This window comes from Choloepus didactylus, chromosome 12 (genome assembly GCF_015220235.1).
Source record: "Choloepus didactylus isolate mChoDid1 chromosome 12, mChoDid1.pri, whole genome shotgun sequence".
NCBI classification, from domain to species: Eukaryota; Metazoa; Chordata; class Mammalia; order Pilosa; family Megalonychidae; genus Choloepus; species Choloepus didactylus.
In genome coordinates, this window is record NC_051318.1 from 912,502 (window position 1) to 938,132 (window position 25,631).

General features: G+C 41.4%; 1 protein-coding gene across 3 annotated transcripts in view; it reads right to left on the minus strand.

The window, feature by feature from the left end:
* The window catches only part of COG6 (component of oligomeric golgi complex 6), an 82,133-nt gene extending 56,732 nt beyond the window's left edge, over positions 1-25,401 (minus strand). Inside the window, exons 1-5 of one of the 3 annotated variants that reach the window (XM_037799664.1) lie at positions 25,150-25,179; positions 20,781-20,857; positions 20,444-20,587; positions 10,629-10,700; positions 6,144-6,202 (exon numbers count right to left, since the gene is read on the minus strand). In XM_037799664.1, the coding sequence (XP_037655592.1) occupies positions 6,144-6,202; positions 10,629-10,700; positions 20,444-20,584 (272 nt within the window). In that variant the 5' untranslated portion in view covers positions 20,585-20,587; positions 20,781-20,857; positions 25,150-25,179. Of the gene's footprint in view, positions 1-6,143; positions 6,203-10,628; positions 10,701-20,443; positions 20,588-20,780; positions 20,858-25,149 lie in introns of all 3 variants that reach the window. The other 2 variants (XM_037799663.1, XM_037799665.1) reach the window with 2 other exon arrangements.
* Between the last annotated feature and the right edge of the window lie 230 nt (positions 25,402-25,631).

Below are 25,631 nucleotides of genomic sequence, written 5' to 3' on the forward strand. Positions count from 1 at the left end.
ATACAATTTGACCCAAAAATTAGTTCTAGGAATTTATTCTACAGCAATAATCTTAAATGCACACAATGATTTAAAAAGATACACCAAACAATTATTTTTATCATGGAAACAATAAAAATATCCAATTATTTAAAAATGGTTAAAAACCTGATGTTCATTCACAAGACAATATAATGTCACTATTAAATACCATATTTTTTAGAAATAAAAGAAACATAGTAAAATGTATAAAGTAAAATGTAATTACACACACACTCTCTCTCTCTCTCTCTCTCTCTCTCTCTCTCTCTCTCTGAAAGAACACATCAAAGTGTTAATAGTGGTTACATCTGGGTGGAGGAAATAAGTTAATTTTAATGGTTTTTAAATTTTATACAACGGATATATATTAACATTATGTCAGGAAAAAAAGATTTTTTTAAGAAAGAAAAAGTACTTTTCTATATTTGCAAGGCCCCTTTTATTCAGTTGGTACAAAGGAAACGAAATGAAACAGCCTGCCTCCAGATCTTTAGGACTTTAAAACATCTGGCTGTCAATTATAATACTTAAGGAGAAGTATTTTTAAAAGACTTCTCTTGATCCTAAAATAGAAAGGAAAAAAAAAATCACTGAAACTTGCCACATAAAATTTCTATAATATATCAAACTGAAAGTTAAATATGTTTTTTCAAAAAATGAGAGGTAAAAAAGTTACAATCCTATAAATAGGCTGATCACTGGTCAGCATTTCCAGTCTCATGCCATGATTTTAAAATCCGCACAGTAAAATATACTCCTGAATCTTTTATTTTAGTATTTCTAAAGTTAGGATATAAAATAATAAATGTCAATGCAATAAAGTCTTTTAGAAATACAGCAAGCAAAAGTGACACAATTTAGACAAACTGGGCATCAAAATAAAAAATGTGCTGCAAATGATACCATCAAGAAAGTGAAACAACCCACACAATGGGGGAAATATTTGGAAATTCTTATATCTGATGGGGAACTTGTCTCCAGAATCCAGAACTTTTACAACGCAATAATAAGATAATTAGCCTGATTAAAACTGGGCAACAAACTTAAACAGACATTTCCTCGAAGAAAGTCTACAAATGGGCAACAAGCATGTGTGAAGATGCTCAACATCATTAGTAATTAAGGAACTGCAAATCAAAACCAAAATGCGAGACCACTTTATCACCACCCAATGGCTACCGTCAACAAGACAGACGGTAACAAGTGTTGGCGTGGACGGGAGAACTGGAACCCCTACACTGCTGGTGGGCTTGCAAAAGGGGACAGCTGCTGTGGGAGATGGTTTGGGTTCCTGAGAAAGTTCAGCAGTTACCACCAACTCCTCCCCCAGGAATCTACCTAAGCAAAGAGATGCAAAAATGTACGTCCACACCAAGACCTGTTCAAACATTTGTCACGGCATCACTCACAGTAGCTGAAGTGCGGAAACAAGCCAAGTGGCCATCAACAGGTGACGAGAACACACAGAGTGACATAACCACACTAACCACACAATGGAACGTTATTCAGTCATTACAAAGGAATCGAGTTCAGAGACACACTACAACACGTGAAAGAAGCCGGACACAAAAGGCCACGTATTGCAGGATTTCAGCGCAGGAAATGTCCACATAGGCAAATCTAAAGAAGCAGAAAACAGGTTAGTGGTTGCCTACAGCTGGGAGGGGGTAATGAAGGGTGACTGCTGATGGATACGGGATTTCTTTTGGGGGGGATGAAAATGTTTGCACAACTCTATGGCTAGAGGAAAAGCCACTGGACCGTACACTCTAAATGGGTGAACTCTACGGTATGTGAACTACACCTCAAGTGACTGCGCAACGATGGAAAATGGCTTGAACAGCAGTCTAATACATGCATGCAGTGTGATATTTTTGATTCCTTAGTAATTTTTATGTAAATATAAACCCAATCATAATTATTTCTATAAAGGAGTCTCAAAACATAAGAACCATCACAGGCAGTTTCAGCAATAACTACTTCCAAAGTTAAAGTAATCATGTGAACACATTAAACAGGCTTGTCACGTAGAAAGCGCTGGGTACAAAGAGCAGGCAAAATACAGCCAGAGAACATCATGTCCAGCAAGTGGTTAGGAATATAGAGCAGAAGATAAGTGCTGTAAGAGCAATGCCATTTTGGGAGGGAATACAAGGAAAAACCATTTTCTTCTGATGACTCTAAAGCTTTCTGGATGAACATGGAAAACAGCTGGGTAATAGAACTGTAATACACAAATGTAGATTAAAGTTACTATAAACTGAGCTGTTCAAAGCCTTTCCTTGTGACAATACATATGAGAGCATATACAGACACACACATATAGTTGCCTAAAATTCTAAAAATTGTAAAATATTTTGAGATATATGATGGGCATAAACAACAGTGGGACCTTCAAGGATAAATAAGTTTTCAACAAATCAATTTTGGGAAATGGAATTTCAGGTAGAAGTAACAAAAAACTTAGGAAAAGTCTTTCTGTTGATTCATGTAGTTAAATCAGGAAATAAACAGTATCACCCACTTTAAATACGCACCTACAAACTGCAAGCTCTTACATATCAGGAAAAGAAAAACATTATTAGATCAGATAGAGTTTAAAAAAAAAGATTCACATCATCCCCAAACCGAATTAAAAATGCTGGAACCAAGGGTTGTTTTCAAATTTTCCTTCACACAGTTTCCTTCCCTGTACAATCATCGTAAGCACAGAGAAGGGAAAACCATACTGTGCCTTACTCCCTGGCTTTTGTTTCCAGGGCAATACATATCACTGAAATAAAGCTTTTATAATCTACCCTAGCTGACTCCCTGCATGCCACTGACACTGCAATATATTTTTACATACAAATTTATGCAAATAAATGGTTTTATACTTTCATGTCACCAAATTCAAAACCTGAATTAAAGTACTTTACAACTAAAAACACAATTAAAATTAAATGAAAACTATTAAAAAAGAAAAATAGTAAGAAGTAAAGGGGAAGGGATGGGCAAGTAAATAGTACAGAAAGCTACTGAAATCAAGCATAAAATGGCTCTACGCTTCCCAGCCAACAAAGCAAGCCCTGAAAAGCTTTCCTGGTCTAACCAGAGGGCAAACGCACAGACAGATGGCAGGCAACATGCTGCGTACTTCTCATAAATCACTAATCCTCACAACCACCCTGTAACAGAGATATCACTCCCATTTTTCAGATGTGGAAATCGAGGTTAAGGGAGGTTAAAAAATGACTTGTCCAAAATTAAAGATCCATAACTTCTTGCCCTTGATTTAGATTAGAATTCAAGCTTTTGTTGCCAAAGCCTGTTTTCCTTCCACTTTAATATTACAGAGACCATTTTTCTGAGTCCAGAGAGAAATATGGCTGGTCTAAGAGAGAATAAAATATATCATGAATAGTGATTTCAGTATCACTTAAACAAAGGAAGCATGTACCTGCAGAAAGCCTTTCCTAAGACTATCACTGAAACACTATGGGAAACCGAGAAGCTGCAGCTAAGCTGGTAACTGGTCTCCTTCTCACTCAACTGGAAGAACCTCTGTACCACGTTATCCAAACAAGTTCACAGCACGTCTATTTCTAATGCTAACTGCTTACTTGACAAAGCTTGTGGTTAAAAAGAAAAGGGAGTATTTAAAAATGGAAAAATGACTCTGCCAGCAACCAGGAGTCTTTCGCCATCACTCCTGCGATGTCATTTTCCTACAACACGCTGACACAAACGTTCATGGCATATCACATCTACAGCTATGGGGACACTAGCATGTCACACCTGTACTGAGCACGCTCCCAGGCTTCCAAAGCCGAGGGTCTGCGCAGGAGAAGACTGCTCACGGAACACTAGTTACCACATTCTAAGACTGCCCCCTGGGATAACCGAGTCCCACTCAGTGACAGGAGCCACCACACAGCAAAGAGCTCAGTTTTTATTTGATGGTCCTTCTCTGCCATTAGAATGGGTGCATCCAGTATCCATTCACTCAAAAACTACTTATTGAATCTGCAATGTGTCAGGCACCAGAGACAAAGAAAGAGAAAAAGAAATTGCCATTATTCTCACAAGCTCATGGTTTAGTATGGAAAGACAGACAATGAAACCAACAATTAATTATAAGAACATAAACATACTACAGTAAAGATGGCAACAGAAATACCTAACTCAACCAGGAAAAATTTAAATACGCTTTGTATAGGATTACTGACCTGTGATCCCCTCGGTTTTTAGTCACAATTTTTAGTTGAGTCAATGCTTGTTTCTGAGGTCAGCCAATATTAGCTTAAGAAAAAAATTCATGTTCTGGGTCTCTATCTAGGAATTCATTTTCTAATAAATTTTTCTTTCAAAACCCTGCTGTGATATTAAAAACATTCTGGATCTATCCTAAAAGCGCATACCAGTTTCTGAATACGCAGAGCTGCTGCACTTCCTCAGTCACAACTTTTCTCACCCCTGCCACCCCCACCCAGGCCCAGCCGCTGTCCTTCAACTCCATCCTTTTAAAAATTGCTTTCTCCTAACCCACCCCGTATTTCCTCACAACATCCTTACTTCCTATTTCTAAAAGAAAACTGCCATGGATGGGCATAAACGTCCTGTTTCTCTCCCCTCCACTTCTAACCTTAGCTGACCCCTCATGGACCCCTCCATGCCAATGTTCCAGATGAAGCACAGCCCCCTCTCCAAGGGGGGTCACGCTCCGCTCCGCCCCGCTTCTGCCCGCTCTGCTATCCCTTCTCTCTCTGCTCTTAGACCCCCTCCCCACGATACACTCCAATCCCCCCCTCCCGGCCCTGACTTCCTCCTCTCGATCCCCACCAGACCCAAGCCCACGGCCCCCTGCTTCTGCCCCTCCGCCCCCTCACCCAAGCTGGCCAACTGCACTTGAGGAACACTGGGTGCCACCCATCCCTTTCTCTCCCACTCAGTGCAGCACTCAACACCAAGGCTGAACACTCGTCAGGTACAAGTGACCCGCTTCCCAAACTCAGGACTGCACTAGGCATGACCAGGCACCTCCCCTCGGCCCCCAAGGCTGCTAAAAGTTCTCCTTTGAATCATTCTTTAGAGTCCACATCTGAATTAATCCTGGAAAAATTTTGTTTTGGCCAAAGGCGAAAGAACAGGAAGAAATCTGAATTCCTCCATTTGAGAAAACTGCAAAGGAAGACAAATTAAAGTAAAAAATGAGCAATCTCTCTTGAAAAACTTCCTAATCATAGTCTTAAACTATTGCTTCTTCTATTACATCAGTTTATCTATTTACATTGTATGATCTATCAAACACATGTGGACGACACCCATCTGATGACCCACATCTGACTGTGGGACGTGAAGGGCTTCACAGCAAGCTCTGAGGTGGTCCTGCCTCCACAGCACCAAGGGACACCCAGAATGCAGAGGTTTGGTGCTGCTCCTGGCCACACATGCACGGAGGGGCACGGCCTCTAGGGAAATGCTCCAGCCTAAGGGCACACGGTGAAGCCTGTCAGCACGATCACAACTGTTAGTCAGTGAGCAAACACAGGAGATGCATGCTGAATGCCTTTCAGCATAATTACACCCGTCACTCAGTCAACACACACAGGAGATGCACAGCGAAAGCCTCTCAGCGTAACCACAGCCATCACATCGCACTGCTCCAGACGGCACTCACCCTCACCCAGTCAGTCAACAAACATTTAGTACACCTGTCCGTGTAAGCTACAGGAATTCATGGGCAACTCAATTATACCACAGGGGATTGATCATGAGTAAATAAAACAAGACAATGAATTTGACAAAAAAAATACTACTATTAAAACTCTGGAAAAATCCACATTTTAGAAAGTAATTATTTTCAAGCTCCATAACAAACAATAAACAAACATCCTCAGCGCTATTCCAAAGAAGGAGCAGGCGTTCCACCCTGGCATCAAGCTCAGCGCCTCTCAACTACTGCTCCTGTCTCTGTCTCACACTTCTGGAGAGCAGCACAGAATCTGGTGCGTTCAATCAATTTTGAACCATGTTTTTTATTATTTTGTTTTAACTTTTATTTGGAGTTACCTATAATTTTCTTTCCACTCAATCCCCAAATCAATCAAGAGGTGACTATATGTTTAAAGAAAACAACTTACCTTTCACCTTGAAGCTTAGTGGTTTTTACTATTAAGTCTTGAGTCTGCTCCTTCGCCGCCTAAAATGACAAACATAATCTAATGTCAGTGCATTCTGGTCTGAACGTACTTCAGAAAAGCAGGACCACCGCTAGACAGGGGCCAGACGCACAGCCAAGGAGGTCGCAGCCCAGAGCCCAAAAGTTGAAAGAGGCCGAGTAAAGGAACGCATGTCCAGGTGCACACACTGCTGGAGCAAAAGGCTCACAGGGTCCACGGTCCCCACGGGATGGTAAGGCCCGCAGGAGAGAATAAGGAGGAGGCACAAAGGCAAGCACTGGCTGTGGTGCTTTCCGAAGAAAAGGAAGCACCAGAAGGGAGACTGGGCTGAAGTGAGAATCCAGAGGACACTGCACTGAGCTGGGACAGGCCTCAGTGGGAACGTCTGAGATGGGACCTTCAAGCCACCTCCTCCCACGGGCACAGCGTGGACCTGCCCTGGCTGGAAGGACACTGCCCCGCCCCAGTGCCACACCACATGATCCTTTCCTCCCAGCCAGAGCTGGCCACCTGAGGAGTGAGAACCTGATGAGAGGGCGTTCTAGCCAAAGACGAGCCAAGTGTTACCGAGAGGACGGAAACACGAGTGGAGACAATCAAACCAGGGAATGCTACGAAAGTAAGGCAGTTAGCAGTGAGAGCAGACACCAAGTGGTCATCGGGAGGGAGAGGACGAAGGCCCCATGCCTGAAGTACCAGTGAGCCAAACAGGGTGTAAGCTGGAGTCACCAGTATCCAGAAACTAGGAAGTAAACAAAAACACATCAGAGCAGGGTGAGTCAATCTGTTAGAGAGAAAACCCCAAACGGTCACTCGAGTCCGTGGGGCCAGAGCCAAGGTGCTGCTGTCCTGGTCTGGAGCGTGGGAGGCCTGGTCCACCCACAGGCCTTGGCCGCAGCCGTCCGGAGGCTTCACACATGTCCTGTCTGCTGCGGAGCTCCCCCTCCCCTCCCAAAGTGGCACTCTCGTGGCTCTGTGCTCCCTACAATCACGCTACGCCCAGCAGGGAAGAGGGGCTTAAGAAAACAGACCCCACCCTGGTAACTCCAGAGCACCCCGTTCAGGGGACAGAACCGCCTCGGGACCACCCACTTCTTCAGGCACTCGTCCTTCCTAAAGTCATTCCGTTTTAAAGACCCACTCCCACCCTTATTCCCACCTTCTACAATGTTCTCAAATACAGTATTTCTCAATTCTAAAAAATGTTTACAATTAAATATTTCCAGAAAAAAGACTGCTTCACAAAATCATTATCGAAAGGAACATACTAGCTTCTTTCTAGTCCCAAACAGTAATTATTAAATTGAGCATGTCCCTTACAATCGCTATCACCTAAGAATCAAAATATGATACTCAAGCGTAATGTTATACAATAAGAATTATTCAACCATTTTTTGCACATTTCCTGACTCATTTATACATGATAGTAACAACTCCAAAATAATGTTTGGGAATAATAGTGAAGATTATTAAGACAAATTTTAATTAACTTATCTTATATATTAAAAATGATTATTTCTTATAATAAATGTGCTTCTAAATTTATCAAGCAAAACCACAGCCAAAGGGATAAACCATACCAAATGTAGTTCTTAAATATCTAAATGCATTTTGTAATAATAATAATTCCTAAAATATCTCATATTCCAAGTACTATAGGAAATATTAACTAATTAAATTAATCCTTCTAATACCTTGTAATAAAAAGAGTGGGAGGAGCCTCCAAGAAACACTTTCCTTTATGAATGAATAAACTGGAAACATTACTCTAGAGTTGCTACTATGAGCAAGTACTTTTTAGATTCCAATAATGCTATATATCCAAATAAATTAGTTTTAAGCAAAATTGGAAAGGATGAATGAAATTTTCAAAATCACATATCTGATTTAAGAAATGATACATGCATCAAAAATGCAAGGAAGCAACAGGCAACATAAAATATTTTTAAGTATTCTATTAATTATTAATATTAATAGAATATTAATAGTCTATTAAATATTTTTAAGTATTCTAAATAAATATCTAATAATTCTATTAAAAGTGACAAAAATAATCTCCATCTTGTTTGTGGTGATTGTTTCACAGGTGCACAGAACTGTCAAAACTCATTGGTTTGCACACTTTAAATGGATGCAGTTTACTACTCTACATAAACAGGAAGGAGGGAAGGAGGGATGGGAAAGAGGGACGGAGGGGAGGGAGGGAGGGAGGGAAGGCCCACAACACTGCAGGGGGGCAAAAAACAGAATGGGAGTGGGACAGGGCACAAAGAGAATATGAAGGACTAAATAAGTCACTTTGGCTTGATTTAAAATACTTATAAATTGTTTTGAATATAGCAGGAAGAATAATAATACTTCCATCTTTTTACAATTAAAAATAGCTAAGAGAGCCATCAAAGGATACAAGTGAAAAGACAACCTACAGAATGGAAGGGAATATTTGGAAACCATATATCTGATAAGGGTTTAACATCCGGATTATATAAAGAACTCTTATAACTCAACCACCAAAACACAACCCAATTTAAAGAACATGGGTAAAAAATTTGAATAGATATTTCTCCAAAAAAAGATACAAAAATGGCCAGTAAGCACATGAAAAGATGGTCAGTATCAGTAAACATTGGAAAAAAGAAAAAACGAGTACCATTTCACATCCACTAGGATGACTATAATTAAAAAAAAAAAAAAAAACAAAAAATAACAAGTTTTGGAGAGGATGTGGAGAAATTGGAACTTTTGTGCACTATTGGTGGGAATGTAAAATGCTGCAGCTGCTGTGGAAAACAGCATGGCAGTTCCTCAAAAATGCAAATCAAAGAATTACCACATGGCCCAGCAATTCCACTGCTAGGTATACACTCAAAAGAATTCAGAGCAGGGACTCAAATAGACACTTGCACACCAATGTTCACAGCAGCATTATTCACAACATCCCAAGCTGGAAGCAACACAAATGTCCATTAACAGATGAATGGACAGACAAATGTAGTGTAGACAAACAATGCAATTTATTCTGCCACAAGAAAGAATGAAGTTATGAGACCTACTGCAACATAATGCTAAGTGAAATAAGCCAGCTGTAAAAGAGCAAGTGCTATATGATACTTCTTATATGAAATATCTAGAAAAAGCAAATTCATAAAGACAGAAAGTAAATTAGAGGTTATCAGGGGCTGGTGGGAAAAAGAAGAGGGAATTTTTGCTTAATTGGATACAAAGTTTCTGTTTAGAGTGATGAAAAAGTTTTGGTAAAGGATTGTGGTGTGTTAGCACAACATTGTAAACGTAATTAATGTCACTGAACTGTACACTTAAAAATGATTAAAATGACAAATTTTATGTTATATACATGCTACCACAATGAAAACTTTTAAAAATAGCTATGAGGAAAATAGTAACAATATAATTATGAGGAAGAATGAGAAAATAAAGAGGTACTACCACTAAAAGCAGAGGAAAGTGAGTAACCCAATATAGTACAAAACAGCATTAATATTACAAAATAAATACAAGAGTTCAGCAGAGAAAGCCATATGGAGTGTAATTTGAGAAAAAGCATTAAGTCATGGAAAACAGAAGACAGGAAAAGGAAATAAAGAAGAGTAAGACTATCAAGCATTAAGCAACAAAATCAACATGTACAAACAATTTTAAATGGCATTAAGATCATTAGGGAAGATGATATGATTCTGCATGTGTTACAAAATCAGGAAATTAACAAAGGTCTCAGATATCACTAAGAACATCAAGAGCTGGAGGAGCCTAGGAGAGCGAGAACTTTGGAGAAGCAGGAGTGGGACCAGTCTAGCTGACAGGGCACAAGAGGCCGCGGATCCCTCCGCGAACAGGCACAGATCAATACAGACCCCCCTAGAAAACCGGGGCTGCTGACAGTTCCCGAGAAGGTTCGACGTTCAAGTCTGGAATGAAACCATGAGGGTGGAGGTGGACCCCTCAAGTACACCTGTCCATGGACTGTTCCAGCATCACGTGAGTGAGAGTAATTGCGTCAAATGCTCATTCGGCAGCCAGAGGCTTAGGACGGATGTAGCACACAGACCTAACATATACACCTTTTCCTGGGATTATTGTAGGTTGACCATGAGTAAGAATTAAACTGGGCCTTTCTCAGGTAGAGCTTCGGTTTGGACTTATTCTTAAGAATTTCTTTCTCTGAAGGATGGCATTCCTGCTGGGACATTATGGGATTGAAAGGCCTGTACTAGCTAGACAAAAATGCAGTAGCTTCTGGGGTTAACTGAACAATACCAGTAGACCATTACCCAAAGAAAAACAAAGACAGTTGTTTTTTTTAAAAGCATATTTATATTGAAACTTGCCATAGAGCATGAAGTGCTAGATACATTTTGTAGACCTATGGAACAATCATGAGAGCTTACTCTGTGTGCACTATGTTAAAATCTAGCCACCATACAGTACCTGTAGGCGACTTGTCATATCTTGACAACAGCTGCTCATTGCCTGAATATCTTCATTTATGCTTTCAAGTTCCTGAAAAGGAGAAAAATACCATTAAACATCCTATAGATTGTTACAGAAATTTCTCTTCTCCTGGCCAAGTTCTCATTTTAATCCAATGATTTTATTTTAGATTTCATATTTAAGCTCTGAAATGACTAAAAAGAATAAAATCTAGTATTAGAGAAGATGGAAAAAAACTAGTACATTCTTTTCAGAAGGTGGCAATAGGAAAACACTAAATGCATTAAATATATAAACACCTCATTATTTGGGAATTCTACTACTAAAAAATTAACCTAAGGAATTAATTAGATACATGTGCAACAATATACACATGAGTATGATCAACACAGAATCACCAATAATAAATGGAAAATGTGAAATACTTCAAACCAAAGGAAATCTTGGCATACACTGACAATGATAATGTAGATATATTTTATTGGCATGGAAAGAAGTCTATATAAGGTAAAAATAATGTTATACAACAGCACATATCCATTGTATAGAAAAAATGTATCTATATATAGAAAAAGAGAAAAATATACAGTAAAATATTAGCAACAGTTTTTTCTGGGTGATAGGACAATAATGTAATTGTTTTTTTTAACTTCTGACCGTATTACCTTTTATATACATGAATTGTGATTTTAATAAAAACAAGCAAGTTTTAAAACACAATAAACTAACAATAGTGCTTCCTCTTATGTTGATGAAATCCACTACATATTAGTTCCTGTCAAAAACCTGATAATTTTCTCAGTAACGTTCTCTCCCTATGCATTCCCACCTCCTTCTCTCCCTATGCATTCCCACCTCCCGGCACCCTCCACATATGCAGGAATTCCAGTAGTTACTAAATGCTTTCATTTACACCTCCGGAATATGCACATCATCCCCATTTCTTTTTCACTACCCCAAAAGCCAGGGCTTTAGTTCAGTGAACTGTCATTTCTGGTATGAACTGACAGGAAACTCCCCCAGCACATCTCCCAGTTCTAATCTTGCCTAGACAAATCCCTCGTATCACAAAATCACATGAGGCTTCCAACTGCCTACTGTCTTCTCTGACGAGTTACATTCAGTGACCCACGACAGAAAGGTAAATAAGGAAGAGGCCTTCTCTGAGGGGATGACATGAGCCGAGTGGCAGGACCAGAAACGGAACGAAGGGGCACCATGGTTACAAAGTCACCTGTGAGAACACCGGTGTCAACCTAAATTCTAGACGACTTTTCCCTTCTCTCTACAATACTTAGAATCGTAAAAATCATAGCACCAGATGTTTATTATAAATAGGACCTAAGTCATATCATCAAATTAAGTCCTAAAGTACTTTGAGGTGAATAAAGAAGGCAGGATTTCAAAATATCATTTAACATCAGCAAAAGCAGATACCTAAGCAAACTAACCTCACCATTCCCCTAACCCTCACTGCATCATCAAGAGGGATGAGCTCTCGACCCTTCTCAGTCACTAGGTCCAGAACAGCTACTCCCAATATCTACTGCAACCACCACAATGTAAGGAATGGATCTGAGTGTAAAATAATAGAACTTACCCTCTTAACAATATATGACACAAATGCAGAGGTTTACTAAATGGTAATTCAAGGAACTTTAGATTGCATGACTTTCTTTTTCCTCCAATTACCATAAAAAAAAAAATGTAAGCTGTGAAATGCACAGACAATAAGTAGTTTTTAAAAATATCAGGAAGTGAGATAATAAGAACACCTATGCATCCATCCTCCAGCTTCAACAATTACTAACTCACATTCTTGTGTACACATCTCCCCACCCAGGTTTTCCCTCTCTATTCACTTTTGCACTTTCCTACAAACTGAATTATTCTGAATGAAGTCCAGAAATCAACATATCAGTATGTAGTTCCAAGAGGACTTAAAAAAAAAAAAAAAGCATAACCACAGTACCATTTTTACATCTAAACATTTAACAATAATCCTAGTCAGTGTTCAAATTTCCTCAATTAAAATTTTTTTTTTAAATAATTTGTTCAAATCAGGAACAAATAAAATTCACAAATAGCAACTGGTTGATATGCCTCATTACTTTTCTTAATCTACTAATTCTCACTTATTTCTGCTTTGCTTTTTGTTTTTCCGGTAATTCATTTCTCGGAGAAACCAGTTTCAGTCACCTGAAGAGTTCCCGACACTAGATTTTACTCTGTCCCCAGGGTGTTCTATAAACTGGCAGTTAGATCTAGAATCTTGATTATATTCCGGTCCAATTTCCCGGCAAGAATTCTTCATCAGTGGTGTAGGTACCTCCATGGGGCTCGAGTGGAGACAGTTTGGGTTTGAACAGCAGAGGAAGGCGGGGAGCAGGGATGCTGTGGTGTCGGAAATAAAGTGGTACCTGTAAGGGAATAAACGCTCTCTCGGTTCTGGAGGAGAAAAGAATTTATTTACGATCTTGCAAGATGGGGCGTCCAGCCAAACACGCGGAAGGCTGGCGCGCCCGAGGAAGAGAATGGCGATGTTTAAATCTCCTACTCCTAATTCGCAAGTCCCTCCCCTGTTTCCCCATTGACTGGGTACTACAGAGGTTACAGCCTATCCGAGAACACTAACTAATTCATTTTTTGAGATTTTAATTTGTACAGCCAATCCCAGAGAGCCAACTAGCTCATTATTGAGATTTTGAACTGATTAGCCAATCCCCCCCCAAATTTTTATTTTTTTGCTGTGAGTTCCTGCCTCTGATACTACCTCATGTCTCTTTACATCAGGTAGATTCTCTCTTCTCTTTGTCTGGGGCTTGTTTAAACTGGTTTTGCCTCCATTTCCCTTATTCCATGCTGTCTTTATGTGAAAACGAAACTTATTCCTTTCTTACAGATTCCCTCCTCTTTCTTTTTAAACACTTTTAGTTTTCACATTTTAGATTCTCAAATTTGCTAAGGGCTTTTTCACATTTTTTATCATAGGGATCTTTTTTTATTTTTGATTCTAGTGGTTTTGATGGGTTTTTGAACTAGCCTTTGAGCACACGGGATTATGTAGCACCCATCTGTTATAAACATTTTGGCTGGAATGATAAGGAAAATTAAAATAGATGTTGCAATTCCTTTCCATTTCTCGAACTAATTTTCCAACCATTCTATGAGTGGGTTGTTAATGCTAGAATTCTTTTCTAGTTTTTGAAATAAGTCTGTTAAGTCTTGTAGGGCTTTGGTGATAGTTCCATTAGGTGCAGTATTATTGGGGATGAATGTGCGACAATTTTCTCCAACTATAGCACAGATGCCTCCTTTTTCAGCTAGCGTTATGTCTAGGGCCATTCTGTTCTCCCATGCCATTCGGCTAGTGGCATCTAACTGTTCTGCTATTTTTTTAATGACATTCCTGGTATAGTTGATGAATTTTAGCTGATGATTGACATTTTTATTGATGGTGACCTACCAGAATAAGGATGATTTAAATTCTGCGGCTAATTGATTTTTAGCTTTAAACTTATTAGGAACTTTCTGGGGAACCCCTATACTATCTACAAACATTTTTTATTGAAGGAACTAGGTACACTTTGTACATTTTTCTTTTCTCCTTTGCCTTGGGTTGGTACTTTATTACTTTCAAATGCCAGGGTAAATGAAATAGCCAATTGAACCAGAGCACAGGTTCCTCCTCACCTTTCAGGTAGTGTTGGCCAGAGGATGCCCTTCCCACAGTACCACCAGAGGTCTGCTCAGGGTATAGTTAGGCTGGAGAAGTTGCCAGTACTATCCTTGCTCACATTCCACACCTGTGTACACAGAGCCATGGTACCAAGATCCTGGAGCCCTTCTTCCCATCTGGAGAGACAGGCAGAGTGGTTTCCGGGACCAAGGTGAGACGCTGGTATGGCTTTGACACTTCCCTCCTGGACTGGAGGGAAAAGGGAGGACAACGTACTACAACTTTCACCAGGAGTAGCATTTTGAAAGAGGAGTGTTATACATTTAAACTCCCTTTCATGCTTTTTCATCCCTAAGGGGAAGGGCATAATCTGAACAGTGGGTTGTTTGGTTGTACAAGCATAACAGTCACTTCTGTTTAGACTCTGGATGGTATGTTTGCCCCATTCTACCCAGGCATTTGTATTTCCATAACCTGTCTCTATTTCTGTGGTTTGCTTTAAGTCTTTGGCCTTAAGTATTCTAATGACCTTGGGGTCAATTTGTACTGGAGAGTTAAATTTTAGCCAAGTTTCCCTTAATGGTTTTTCCTTCAACCTGGGTAAGACCCATCCCTCATACTGTGTGGTCCACCAAGCAGTGTTCCAAGAATAACAGGGGTTAGGTGTCTCATAAGTTATACTCTTAAATGTTCGCCCAACAATTTTGCTTTCTATTTGAACAGTCTGCTTACATAAATGCTTATATTCCTCCCTCAGTTGTTGCTGATGTTTTAGATTTTTACAGCTCATTACTTGACAAACATCAAATTGTACAGTTTGAGACTTTAACCTTTGACTACACTTATAACCAGCTTAGCAGAACCTGTTACTCCTTGAATATAGAACATTATGATCAGCATAAGCAATTTCATCATTAAGCTATACACAGAGCACAATGCAAACATAGGGTTTAATCCAGCCCTTTCTCCGTTCTAATATGTTCCTTTAACTGTTGCCTATTTAAAGTGATCCTTAGGGGATCTGAGGTAGGAGTCACTTTCCAGGATTCAGGTTGAGTTGCTGGATACTTATCGTCTGGTTCAGGCACCGGTCCCTTCACTTGTGTGTAATGAGTCCAGCCTCTTTCTGCCATTCGGACTGCCGTCTCAGTTGTCAGCAAGACTTGATAGGGTCCTTCCCAGATCGGTTGAAGTTTGGATTCTTTCCACGACTGGATCAGAACCCAGCTGCCAGGCTGATGTCAATGGGCAGCAAATTCAAGAGGCGGGGTCTGAGCCAGCAGTCCACGGTGCCTGAGAGATGATAAAGTAGAAGACAAGGCCAGTATATAATTCTTAAGAAAAAGATCCTTTGTGTCTAGGGAGGGGAGCTCTCCAGTCCTCCTGGGGAAAGGCAAACCAAAAACCAAAGGCCTACACCTTGTAATTGCCTAAGTACTAAATTACACATGGCTTGCACCCCTCTAATGACTCCCCTAGTGTAAAACTGCTAATACCTGCTTTAGGTACAGACACTCCTGAAGTCATGTGCATGAAGAGCAGCAAGAACTTACCAACATTTCAGGCTAGAACAATTAGACTAAAGGACAACAATAATTTACAATAACCTAAGATTAATGAACATAAAAAGGCTTACCACTCTTAAATGCTAACTTAAAATTCAGTTTTTAGTACACCTAGTTTAGTGATGCTTGAATATACGTGATTCACATATATGCATAACCTGAACATACACACAAGTTTTGCTGTTAGATGAGTAAAAACCCACTCTCCAGGGAGAGGAGGACAAGCCTTGGTGTGTAGTATTTGACAATATATGTGGTGTCTTTATTCCTATTAGACTTAATGTTAAGATAGCAACCTGGCATTACCAAATGGAGACCTGGGAAGAGATATGAACCATTCACTGTTCTAAGTTTGTTTAATTCAGCTTTAGTGAACCTTAAACCCTTTTATAGGAACATTTACTTGCATTTTGAGTATGGACCTTTTGCTTTTGCCCAAAATATATCAGAAAAATTATTCTGCTTTTTACAAGAATACACAGTCTCATATATCTGGAATACAGACACATATAACTTATATACACACTCATAACCATACGAAACAGACATACATTCCCATTTACAAGCATGTATAGCCAATACACTACTGTTACACATACATAGAAAACTTTTACACAGTTTTTCTCACTTTTTTTCATTTTTCACACTATTGTGAAACTGCACACAATTGCCCAGCTTTAGAGTACACACAAACTAGTATACGCTATAAAGACACAAAGAAATAGCTTCAGTTTACTATAGATGAGTACACAGGAAATTTTTGCCAAGTTTTAAATTACACACTGACAAACTTTAACGGTTTGAAAGACTCCTACGTAATTATATTACATGCTTTTATTACATACAAATACAACTATCCCACATTCCTGTGTAAACATACAACTTAAACTCCCATTAGATTCATGAAGTTTTAACTCAGAATGCATCCAAATACAGTCCTAAAAAATGTGCATATAACTTTCTATATACCCTGATACACACATTAAGGGACTTTAAATGTAGCTTCCACATGCCTTAGACTTAATTACACAGCACACTAAAATATGTAAATGTATTTATTAATACCTGTTTAGCCCCACATAAGTATATGAATAGAGAATCACACAAACCCCATGCTACAAATTTCCTTCCTCCTTTTTTTTTTTTTTTTTTTTAAACTGCTCCAATTACTTCTCTATCTCACTTTTGTCTGTTTCCTCCCTGGCTTGTTGACTCTCTGAATATTTCCTCTAATGGCTTATTCAGCCATTCATCGATTTTTGGATCTTCTCTGAATATTAGGCTAAAATTCCTTTATATAGCTGACCTTTTAAAGTCTGAGTTATTAACAGAATGACATTGTATTCTTGGGGCTTGAGGGAGTGGGAGTCCAACCCTTTTTAGAGGCTTTTGTGGCAGCCCTTTTCTTTTCAAAGTCTGGGGTGATGTTGGGGAGATTACCTTTTTGGCCCCACCCTTCTTAAACATCGGGGTGCCACCCAGACTCTGCCTCTTCGGGGTAAAGGCTCTACCTTCTCTGAACAGTGGGGTGGCGGCCAGGCTTTTCCCATTCCCCTGGGAATGTGCTCCACCCTCTGGGTCCTGAGGCGGCAAAACTTTTCTAGAGCATTGAGGCGGAAGGCCCACCCTCAACCCCCAGGGCAAACTCACCCTTTTCATGCATGTGGGCCACTCCACTCTCCCAGCCTGAGACCACTTGACTTCAGACCTCAACTTTCATCGTTCTTTGGGGATATGGGTACAGCCAATTTTATTTTAGGTGGATGCAGTCTCTCTCTTTCTCTCATAGCCGCCCTCTTTCCCATTTCCCTTTCTTCTCCGAAGAAAGGGATATTTACATAAACCAGATTTTAAGAATCAAGTTAATTGTTATTCAGCTAGCCTTGCTAGGCTTTTTTTATTAATGATTCTTACCTTCCTTTCTTTAAGAGCCTTTAGAAACAGAAACTTTTGGAAATCTCTCCATTTTTTTTTTTTAACTTTTGGTGGGTTGTAATTACTGGAGCAGTCAGCATTAACCGGCTCTCCAATTGCCTGGGGGCATAGACTGCTTCCACCAAAACCTCAGGCTTTAATGGTTCCCGCCCCAGTGGGGGAGGGGAAACCATAAGGTGGGGGAATTCTTATCCCAGGTTTTAGTTTCTTTTTTCCCTGCAGCCACCACATGGCACAGTTCAATTCTGCCTTGGAAAAAGATTTATTTTTATTAACATGACACACGAGGTCAGCACAAAGCCAACTCTTATCTGCCTTATATTTTGGCCAGAATATATTTGGCAGCAAAATGCCTTTTTTTTTTTTTTTTTTTTTTTTTGTCTAAACATAACAATAATATTTGATCATTTTCTTTTACCCTTTCCCTTGGTCCAATTACTTTTAGTCCAATGTTTTAACATGTTTCCCAATGGATTATTTAGAGGAATGTTCCCCGGGGACCCTAAAGGTACCCCCTTCCCTTTATTCCCGGCCGGCTGACTGCCTCTATTCCCCATTCTGAGTCTTGCCTGAGCATCTTTCCCTTAGGATCAGCTCTAGGCTCATCAGAATGTCCCCATTCTGAGTCTTGTTTGGGCATCTTTCCCTCAGGATCAGCCCCAGACTTTCAGAATGCTTTAACCACCAAGGTAATATAATATTTCTTTCCTTACCTTGGTCCGTGCACGGAGTTGCCTGGTTAACCAGAGGCAGGCCCTTTTTTTCTTTTCCCCCTTTTCTCATCCACAACCGGCAGATCCAAGTATCTGGTCTCGGGCCCTTTAGCTGCCGGAGATGGGCCCCCAATGGCGGAGTCCGAGACCGCTCAATCAGCGGGGCGCGCCTTCCCTTTGTCCACCTCGGGGGTCCCCCTCCGAAGCTTTGGATCCCGGACGAGCCCCCAAGTTGTCGGAAATAAAGTGGTACCTGTAAGGGAATAAACGCTCTCTCGGTTCTGGAGGAGAAAAGAATTTATTTACGATCTTGCAAGATGGGGCGTCCAGCCAAACACGCGGAAGGCTGGCGCGCCCGAGGAAGAGAATGGCGATGTTTAAATCTCCTACTCCTAATTCGCAAGTCCCTCCCCTGTTTCCCCATTGACTGGGTACTACAGAGGTTACAGCCTATCCGAGAACACTAACTAATTCATTTTTTGAGATTTTAATTTGTACAGCCAATCCCAGAGAGCCAACTAGCTCATTATTGAGATTTTGAACTGATTAGCCAATCCCCCCCCAAATTTTTATTTTTTTGCTGTGAGTTCCCGCCTCTGATACTACCTCATGTCTCTTTACATCAGGTAGATTCTCTCTTCTCTTTGTCTGGGGCTTGTTTAAACTGGTTTTGCCTCCATTTCCCTTATTCCATGCTGTCTTTATGTGAAAACGAAACTTATTCCTTTCTTACATGTGGTATACCCCAAATGCCGAGGACGGTTCCCAGCAACCACCAGGCCCAAACCGCCAACAGCACCAGGCCGAGCAACTCCGAGCTGGATCCCTCATCTTCTCAGTGGTTATGCAACAGAGATGTTCCACTTCCATCATATCTCCTTCATCTATTAACTGGAAGATTTCTATAAGAGAAACTTCCCATCATCAACCATTTGTAACTTAGAGGCATCGTTAGTGCAAAAAGACAGGATGAATGCTGAGTCCTTCCTTTTACTGACCAGTTTTCAAATCAGTAAGTTGGTTCCCCAAAGATAACTCATGAGGGTTCTGTTTGTTTCACATTATCATTATAAACTCATGGACCACAACATATTTGATATGTCTCTGTAAGCAGCAGTTAATCTCACTGATGTTCAAGCTGTCCTACCTTGGGCCAAGGGAAGCCTCTTCCAGCTAGCTCGAGTCTATCAGACCCTTAATCAATAACCTGAGTCAGCGTCCCTGCTTCAGGCAGCGATGAGACGGTTCCTTTTGGTGGAAATGGGGTTTGCAGACCACAGTCTGGGCACTCCCATTGCTACTTTGTCTTCCTTTGTCTTTAGGAACACCAACAACTTTCCTTTCAAACCTCCAATTTATTAGCCTTGACTTAGCGAAGCCCTATTAAAATGTTAAAAACACTATTTTATCAAGCACTCAATGAGACCACGTATAACACTTCCATGCATCTCACATATTAGGATGCTAATATTACATTACTCAAATATGATGAAACAGTATTTATTCATTGAAGTAACTGATCCTAATTAATCCGAAAATTTCAGAATTTAGGATCTAGTAAAATAAATCAATCTTAATTACTCTCCAGTTGAGAAGCTGTTGTCCAAGGAGATGTTATACAATGAGGGGATATTTCTACTACTCAGAGAAGATATATTTGTTTGGAAAAAAAAAAAGAGAGAGAGAGAAGAGCTAAAATTCCCAAGACACTCTCCAAGAACAAATGCTACACCATTAGTGGAGGTCACAGTTTAAGAAAGCACACTAATCCAAGTAAATTCCTCGATGCAGCAGTAGTTACATTTTTTACTTGAACATGGTACATGAATAGCAAACATAACATAATTCATAAAAATAATATTTAGCATAGTGCCAGGCCTAAAGTTATCAATAAATGTTAAATGAAAAGAATTTACATACTTCCTTCACTTCCTTGAAAATGTTTACAAATTCTTCATTGATAGCTAAGCTTCGGCGTTCAATATCTCCACGTAAATTTCTTCGAGTCCGCAAACTATTTTCAACAAAAAAGCTTGAAAGTGCCTTGAGAGCTTCCAACATCTCCTAAACAACAGGTAACAGAAGAAATGGGTTTCCATCTATATATGTATTCGACCAACTTTTAAATGTATTCCTTTTCAAGCCAAAATTTAATCATTTTCAAATAATTTGTCTCTTTTAAACAATCCAGAAAATACTGGATGAATTTCACATTACTTAACAGTAAACTTATTCCTGAAACATAATATATACTTACTTGTGTATAAAGGTATACATACACACACGCAGATATTCACTGCAGAATTGTTTGGAATTGCAAAGACTGGAAACAACCTGAATTCCAAAGGGAACTGGTTAAATAAATTATGGCATATCCATTAAAAAAGAAAAATAAAGAGGCTGAACTAGAATAAATGTACAACACTATTACAAGGAGTTAATAATAGAATGGTGTATGGGTAAAAAGGTACCTATTGCAAACTATGGACTATAGTTAACAGTAATAATCTTAATATTCTTTCATCAACAGTAACAAACATACCACATCAATACTAGGAGTCAATGGGGGGGGATAAGCGTTATGGGATATTTTGGGTTTTGTTTTATATCTTTATCTTTTTAATTTCTTTTGGAGTAATGAAAAGGCTTAATAATTGATTATGGTGATGAATGTACAATTATATGATGACACTGTGAGCCACTGATTGTATTCATACTGTGTGAATATTCCTCAATAAAATGCATTAAAACAAAGAAAAAGGAAATTCGTTATGTACTTACACAATATGAGCTTCAATATACAGTAAGTGAAATAGCAAAGTATAGAAGTAATCATAATAGTTTTTTTCTGTGTGAAAAAAGAAAAGGGAATACACATTTGCACATCTCCTGTGCACACATCTGGGTGACGGCCAGGAGTAAGTGCCACTGGCATCTGCAAGGAACTGCGCAGTGGGCAGCACAACTTGGAGGGAGATATTATACCTTTTTGTTATTTTTGCTTTTCATGCTGTGAGAATGCGTTAACTAGTATAAAACATGAATAAAATTTAAAATTTTTTAAACAGTTCTAGAGTGTCTATACAAGAGTCAAACTACATGCAAGGAAAGAGAAGTACATATCAAGAAGTAAAACGGTCTGCCACACTTGGCATTTCAGGAGCCCCTTCATGAAATCATAATGAAGAAACTTATTTCAGTTAAAAAAAAAAACAAACCACAAACCATTAATTAAATTTAAGGCTGTTAGCATATGTCTGATTTAAATTCTAATGGTGGATATGTAAATAAACTACTTCTTTTAGAGAATTCTTTTTGTTCTTTTCCCTAAAATAGCCTATCAGTCTTCTCATCTAATCACTATGACGTTATTTTTATTTTAACGTGTAATTTAATTTAATTGGGTAACAAGTATTTCCTACATCCTAATTAAATGCCAGGCACTGTTCAGGCCAGCCCCTTGCTCTTCCGGAGTGCACATTCTGCAGGAAGAAAAGGCAACTAAAGGCCAGACGAATAAGATAATTCAGGGAGCTGTGACTGCTGAAAAGAAAGTGAACAGGGTGAGGGGTGTAGTAGGCCCAATGAGGGGCTTCCAGAGACGGGCTTCCCTGTGCTCACTCCACAACCTGGGCAGACGTGATGCAATCAGGGCACCACGATGGTGCTCACAGAGGGAGGTGGGAGGCAGGCAGCGCAGGGTGTAAGCCCAGGGAAGGGGCATCTCCAGGGCCAGAAAATACCAGGAGTGTCCAGCAGGGCCAGCCCTGCTGACACCTGACTACAGCCCAAAGACTGACCCTGGACTTCTGACCTTCGTGACAAGGAGGGTGGTGACCTGTTGCCACGGCAACGGGAAACCAGACTGCAGTGTGGGGTGGGCTGAGAGGAACCTCTGCGGAGGCTGAGCAACAGGGCAAAAGGGCCAGCGTGGCCCAAGGACAGGTCCCCCGGAGAACGGACAATGGGGAGAAGGAGAGGAAACAGGTGGTGGGCGAGGAGACGACCAGGTGAGCTGTGGGAAGGCTCCGGCCACCACGGCGCCAGTACAGATGTGAGCAGCAGCATCTCCAGCAGAGCCACGTTTGTGAGCGGGCAGACGTGGGGTATGAAAAACGGAGAGGACTCCAAGTGCCTCCTCCGAGTCTGCCTGAGCGGGTCGGTGGCCACGCTCTTTACTAAAGGGGTAGGAACCCGCCTGGGGGAGAGTCAAGAGTTCCCATGGCCGAGGTAAACTCCATGAGCTCGGTGAGACACCCACTTGTAGGTAACACAAACAACAGACTCCACAAAGCTGGAGCTCAGAAGAGATGCCAGGAATAGGGTTATACGTGTGAAAGTCATCACACTTTTTACTACTTAAAGCCACGGAGTTACAGAGAGAATATAAATAGAGGAGGGGCAGAGGACCGATCCTGGATATCCCAATAACACCCTAGAGCCAGCAGAGAGCGATGCCTATACCCGAACTAACATCTAGTCTAACAGGTGCACCTTCCGTGTTTTTGTCACAATGTTATTTTGAACTACTGGCTGGAATGATAAAATTAGTAAAGCTAGTTAAAATAAATTTAATATTTAAGAAAAGTCAGACATTTCCTAGGATTTAAATCCCATATTTGCCATTTAAATACCACATTACTTATACTATCTGCACTAATTGTATTAGGAAAGCCTTATTTGCTTAAGGAAATTCAAGACAGTTGCAACAGTTGTCCCAAGGGCTAAGTAGCATAAACACATCAATTTATGGGCCAACTGGAAATTAGGTTAGGGCAAGAACTATGCATGCATTAAAAGCGAACAGACGTAAATAGAAGTGCGTTGAAACATGTAACAGATTTTCTAAAGATAAAATATTATAATTGGAGAACGCTATGGTTTTAACATTATTACTACTATTGCATGATTTAATTTTAGATGCTTGTCAGTAAGAATTATGACTAAGCACCAATTTTCACTATATGCAGACTTCTCTAAAGATTACGTATGTTCTTGCTTTAAGGATATAGAAAAACCTCATCTGCTTGAATATTGATAAAGTTAGGTTAATAAAAAATATTTGAGAAAGCAAAAGTACCTTTATATCTACAAATATTTACTGTATAAAAAAATAGCTAAAATAAAGCAATTTCTTTTGACTACAGCCTTAACTAGGGCCTGGCTCAAAAGAAATGGTCTAGCAAGGACTAGCAGAAACATCTTATACACTCCCAGAAAACAGTTAAAGGATTGCAGTAACAGGGCAAGCACAGAATCAAGAAAAAGGCCGCTTACAAGCAGAGCTGGCCCACACTCCCGGCATGGGTCCCTGGCCCCAGTTCTGGAGGGGGCACCGTAAGCCTCGTGCACACACTGGGAGTGTGAGTATCTGGCCCAGTCTGCCTGGTGGTGCATGGGGCTCCCATCCCAGGACCTGCTTGGCAGGTAGAAGGCAGCTCACTGAGCTCTCCTGCAGACCGTCACAGGACAGCAGTCAGTCGTGCTGACTGGGGCTGGGGCTGGGGCTGCTGGCTGTAGGACACAGTGCAGGGCCCAGGACTGTGAGTAAAGTGTTTCCTAGGGAAGAGGGGGCATTTGGAACTGTGTAAACAGTGGATTTCCTAGGACCCCCCCCACACACACACACACACACGTGCGCACACAAGACAAGATGCATGTGGGGAAAGAACCAGGGAAGCCCCATACGCTTTAGCCTCAAGCTGTTCTCTAAACTCATTGTAAGGATGCACCCTAAAGGAGAGCGCCTGCACAATCTGCAAAGACTGGGAAAAAAATTTTTTTTTAGTTCCTGGCATTCAAGGAAAGCTGTGTAGTAACAGTAGCTGGATAACGGCTTGAAGAACAGAAACCTCAGAATCTAAATCTCAGTGATAACACATTAAAACATCAAAATGTCCAGGTTTCAACAAGAGATTACAAAACACACAAAGAACCAGGAAGCAATGACCCAGGCAAAGGAGAAAGTACAACTTCAGAAACCATCAGTGAGGAGGACCAGACCTGGGAAACTAGAAAATGATCCTGAACATGCTCGCTCAAGAGCAAAAGGAAAACACGGACAAAGAACTAAAGGAAACCAGGGAAAAGACGAACAAAAACAGATTATCAGTAGGGAGATGGAGATTATGAGAAGGAGCCAAGCAAAGCTGAGGAGCCCAGTAAGGCGGCGCGGGGCAGGGGACCCCGAGAACACGGGGGCGCGGGTCCGCTGAGGGATGGGAACGCTTTAGCAGTGCTCGTGAGGAAAAAGGAAAAGGCGCAACTAAAGGGACGAAGACGGTGAAGCCAACGCCTGGTCCTGGGTGGGAGCGGCCGAGGGCGGGCACCGTCGGGGCCCACGGAGAAACGGAAGCAGGGAGGGTGCCTCCCGGCCACAGCGAAGCCGGGCGCAAGACCTTTAACGCGGGCGCCTTCCACCGTCTACACCGCGCTCCTAAGAACCTGGGCTCTCAGCGCCCAAACCCCGCGCTGCCGTGCCGCGCCCCGCGATGGGGGCAGCGGGCGAGCCGGACCCGAACCCGTGGGTCCCGCGCCCCGGCCGCCCCCGCCGACCCCGGCCGCCCCCCGCCGACCCCGGCCGCCCTCACGCGGACCCCGGCCACCCCCGCTGACCCCGGCCGCACCTGGTCGTGGTCCAGCCGCGTCTCCAGGACCTTCTGCAGCTTCCGCGAGAGCGGGTTGAGGGTCTGCACCGAGGTCGCGGCCCCATTGCCCAGGTTGTTAGCAACCCCGGACGCTGGCAGGGCCGCCACCTCCCCACTGCCCTCGGCCATGGTGCCCGGGCCCCCGAAGATCGGACCGTGCAGCCCTGACTCGGCCGCCACCTCAGCAACGAGCAGATACCTACGCTCGCGGCGCGGACACTGCGCGTGCGCGTGCTCCCGAGCTACTGCGCGCGCCTCTCGTGGGCCGCCTCCTGCGCGCCGGGTACTGCGCGTGCGCCCCGCCTGCGTCCTCTGTGCACAGGGTACTGCGCGTGCGCACTGCCCTCGGAAGGGCTCGGCTCCCGGAAGCGCAAGAGGGAGGCGGAAGTGGGTGCGGGGCGTGGCGGAGCTGCTGGGGTTGCAGCGCTACCTTAGCTTGGAGCTAAGGATGAGAGACTTCG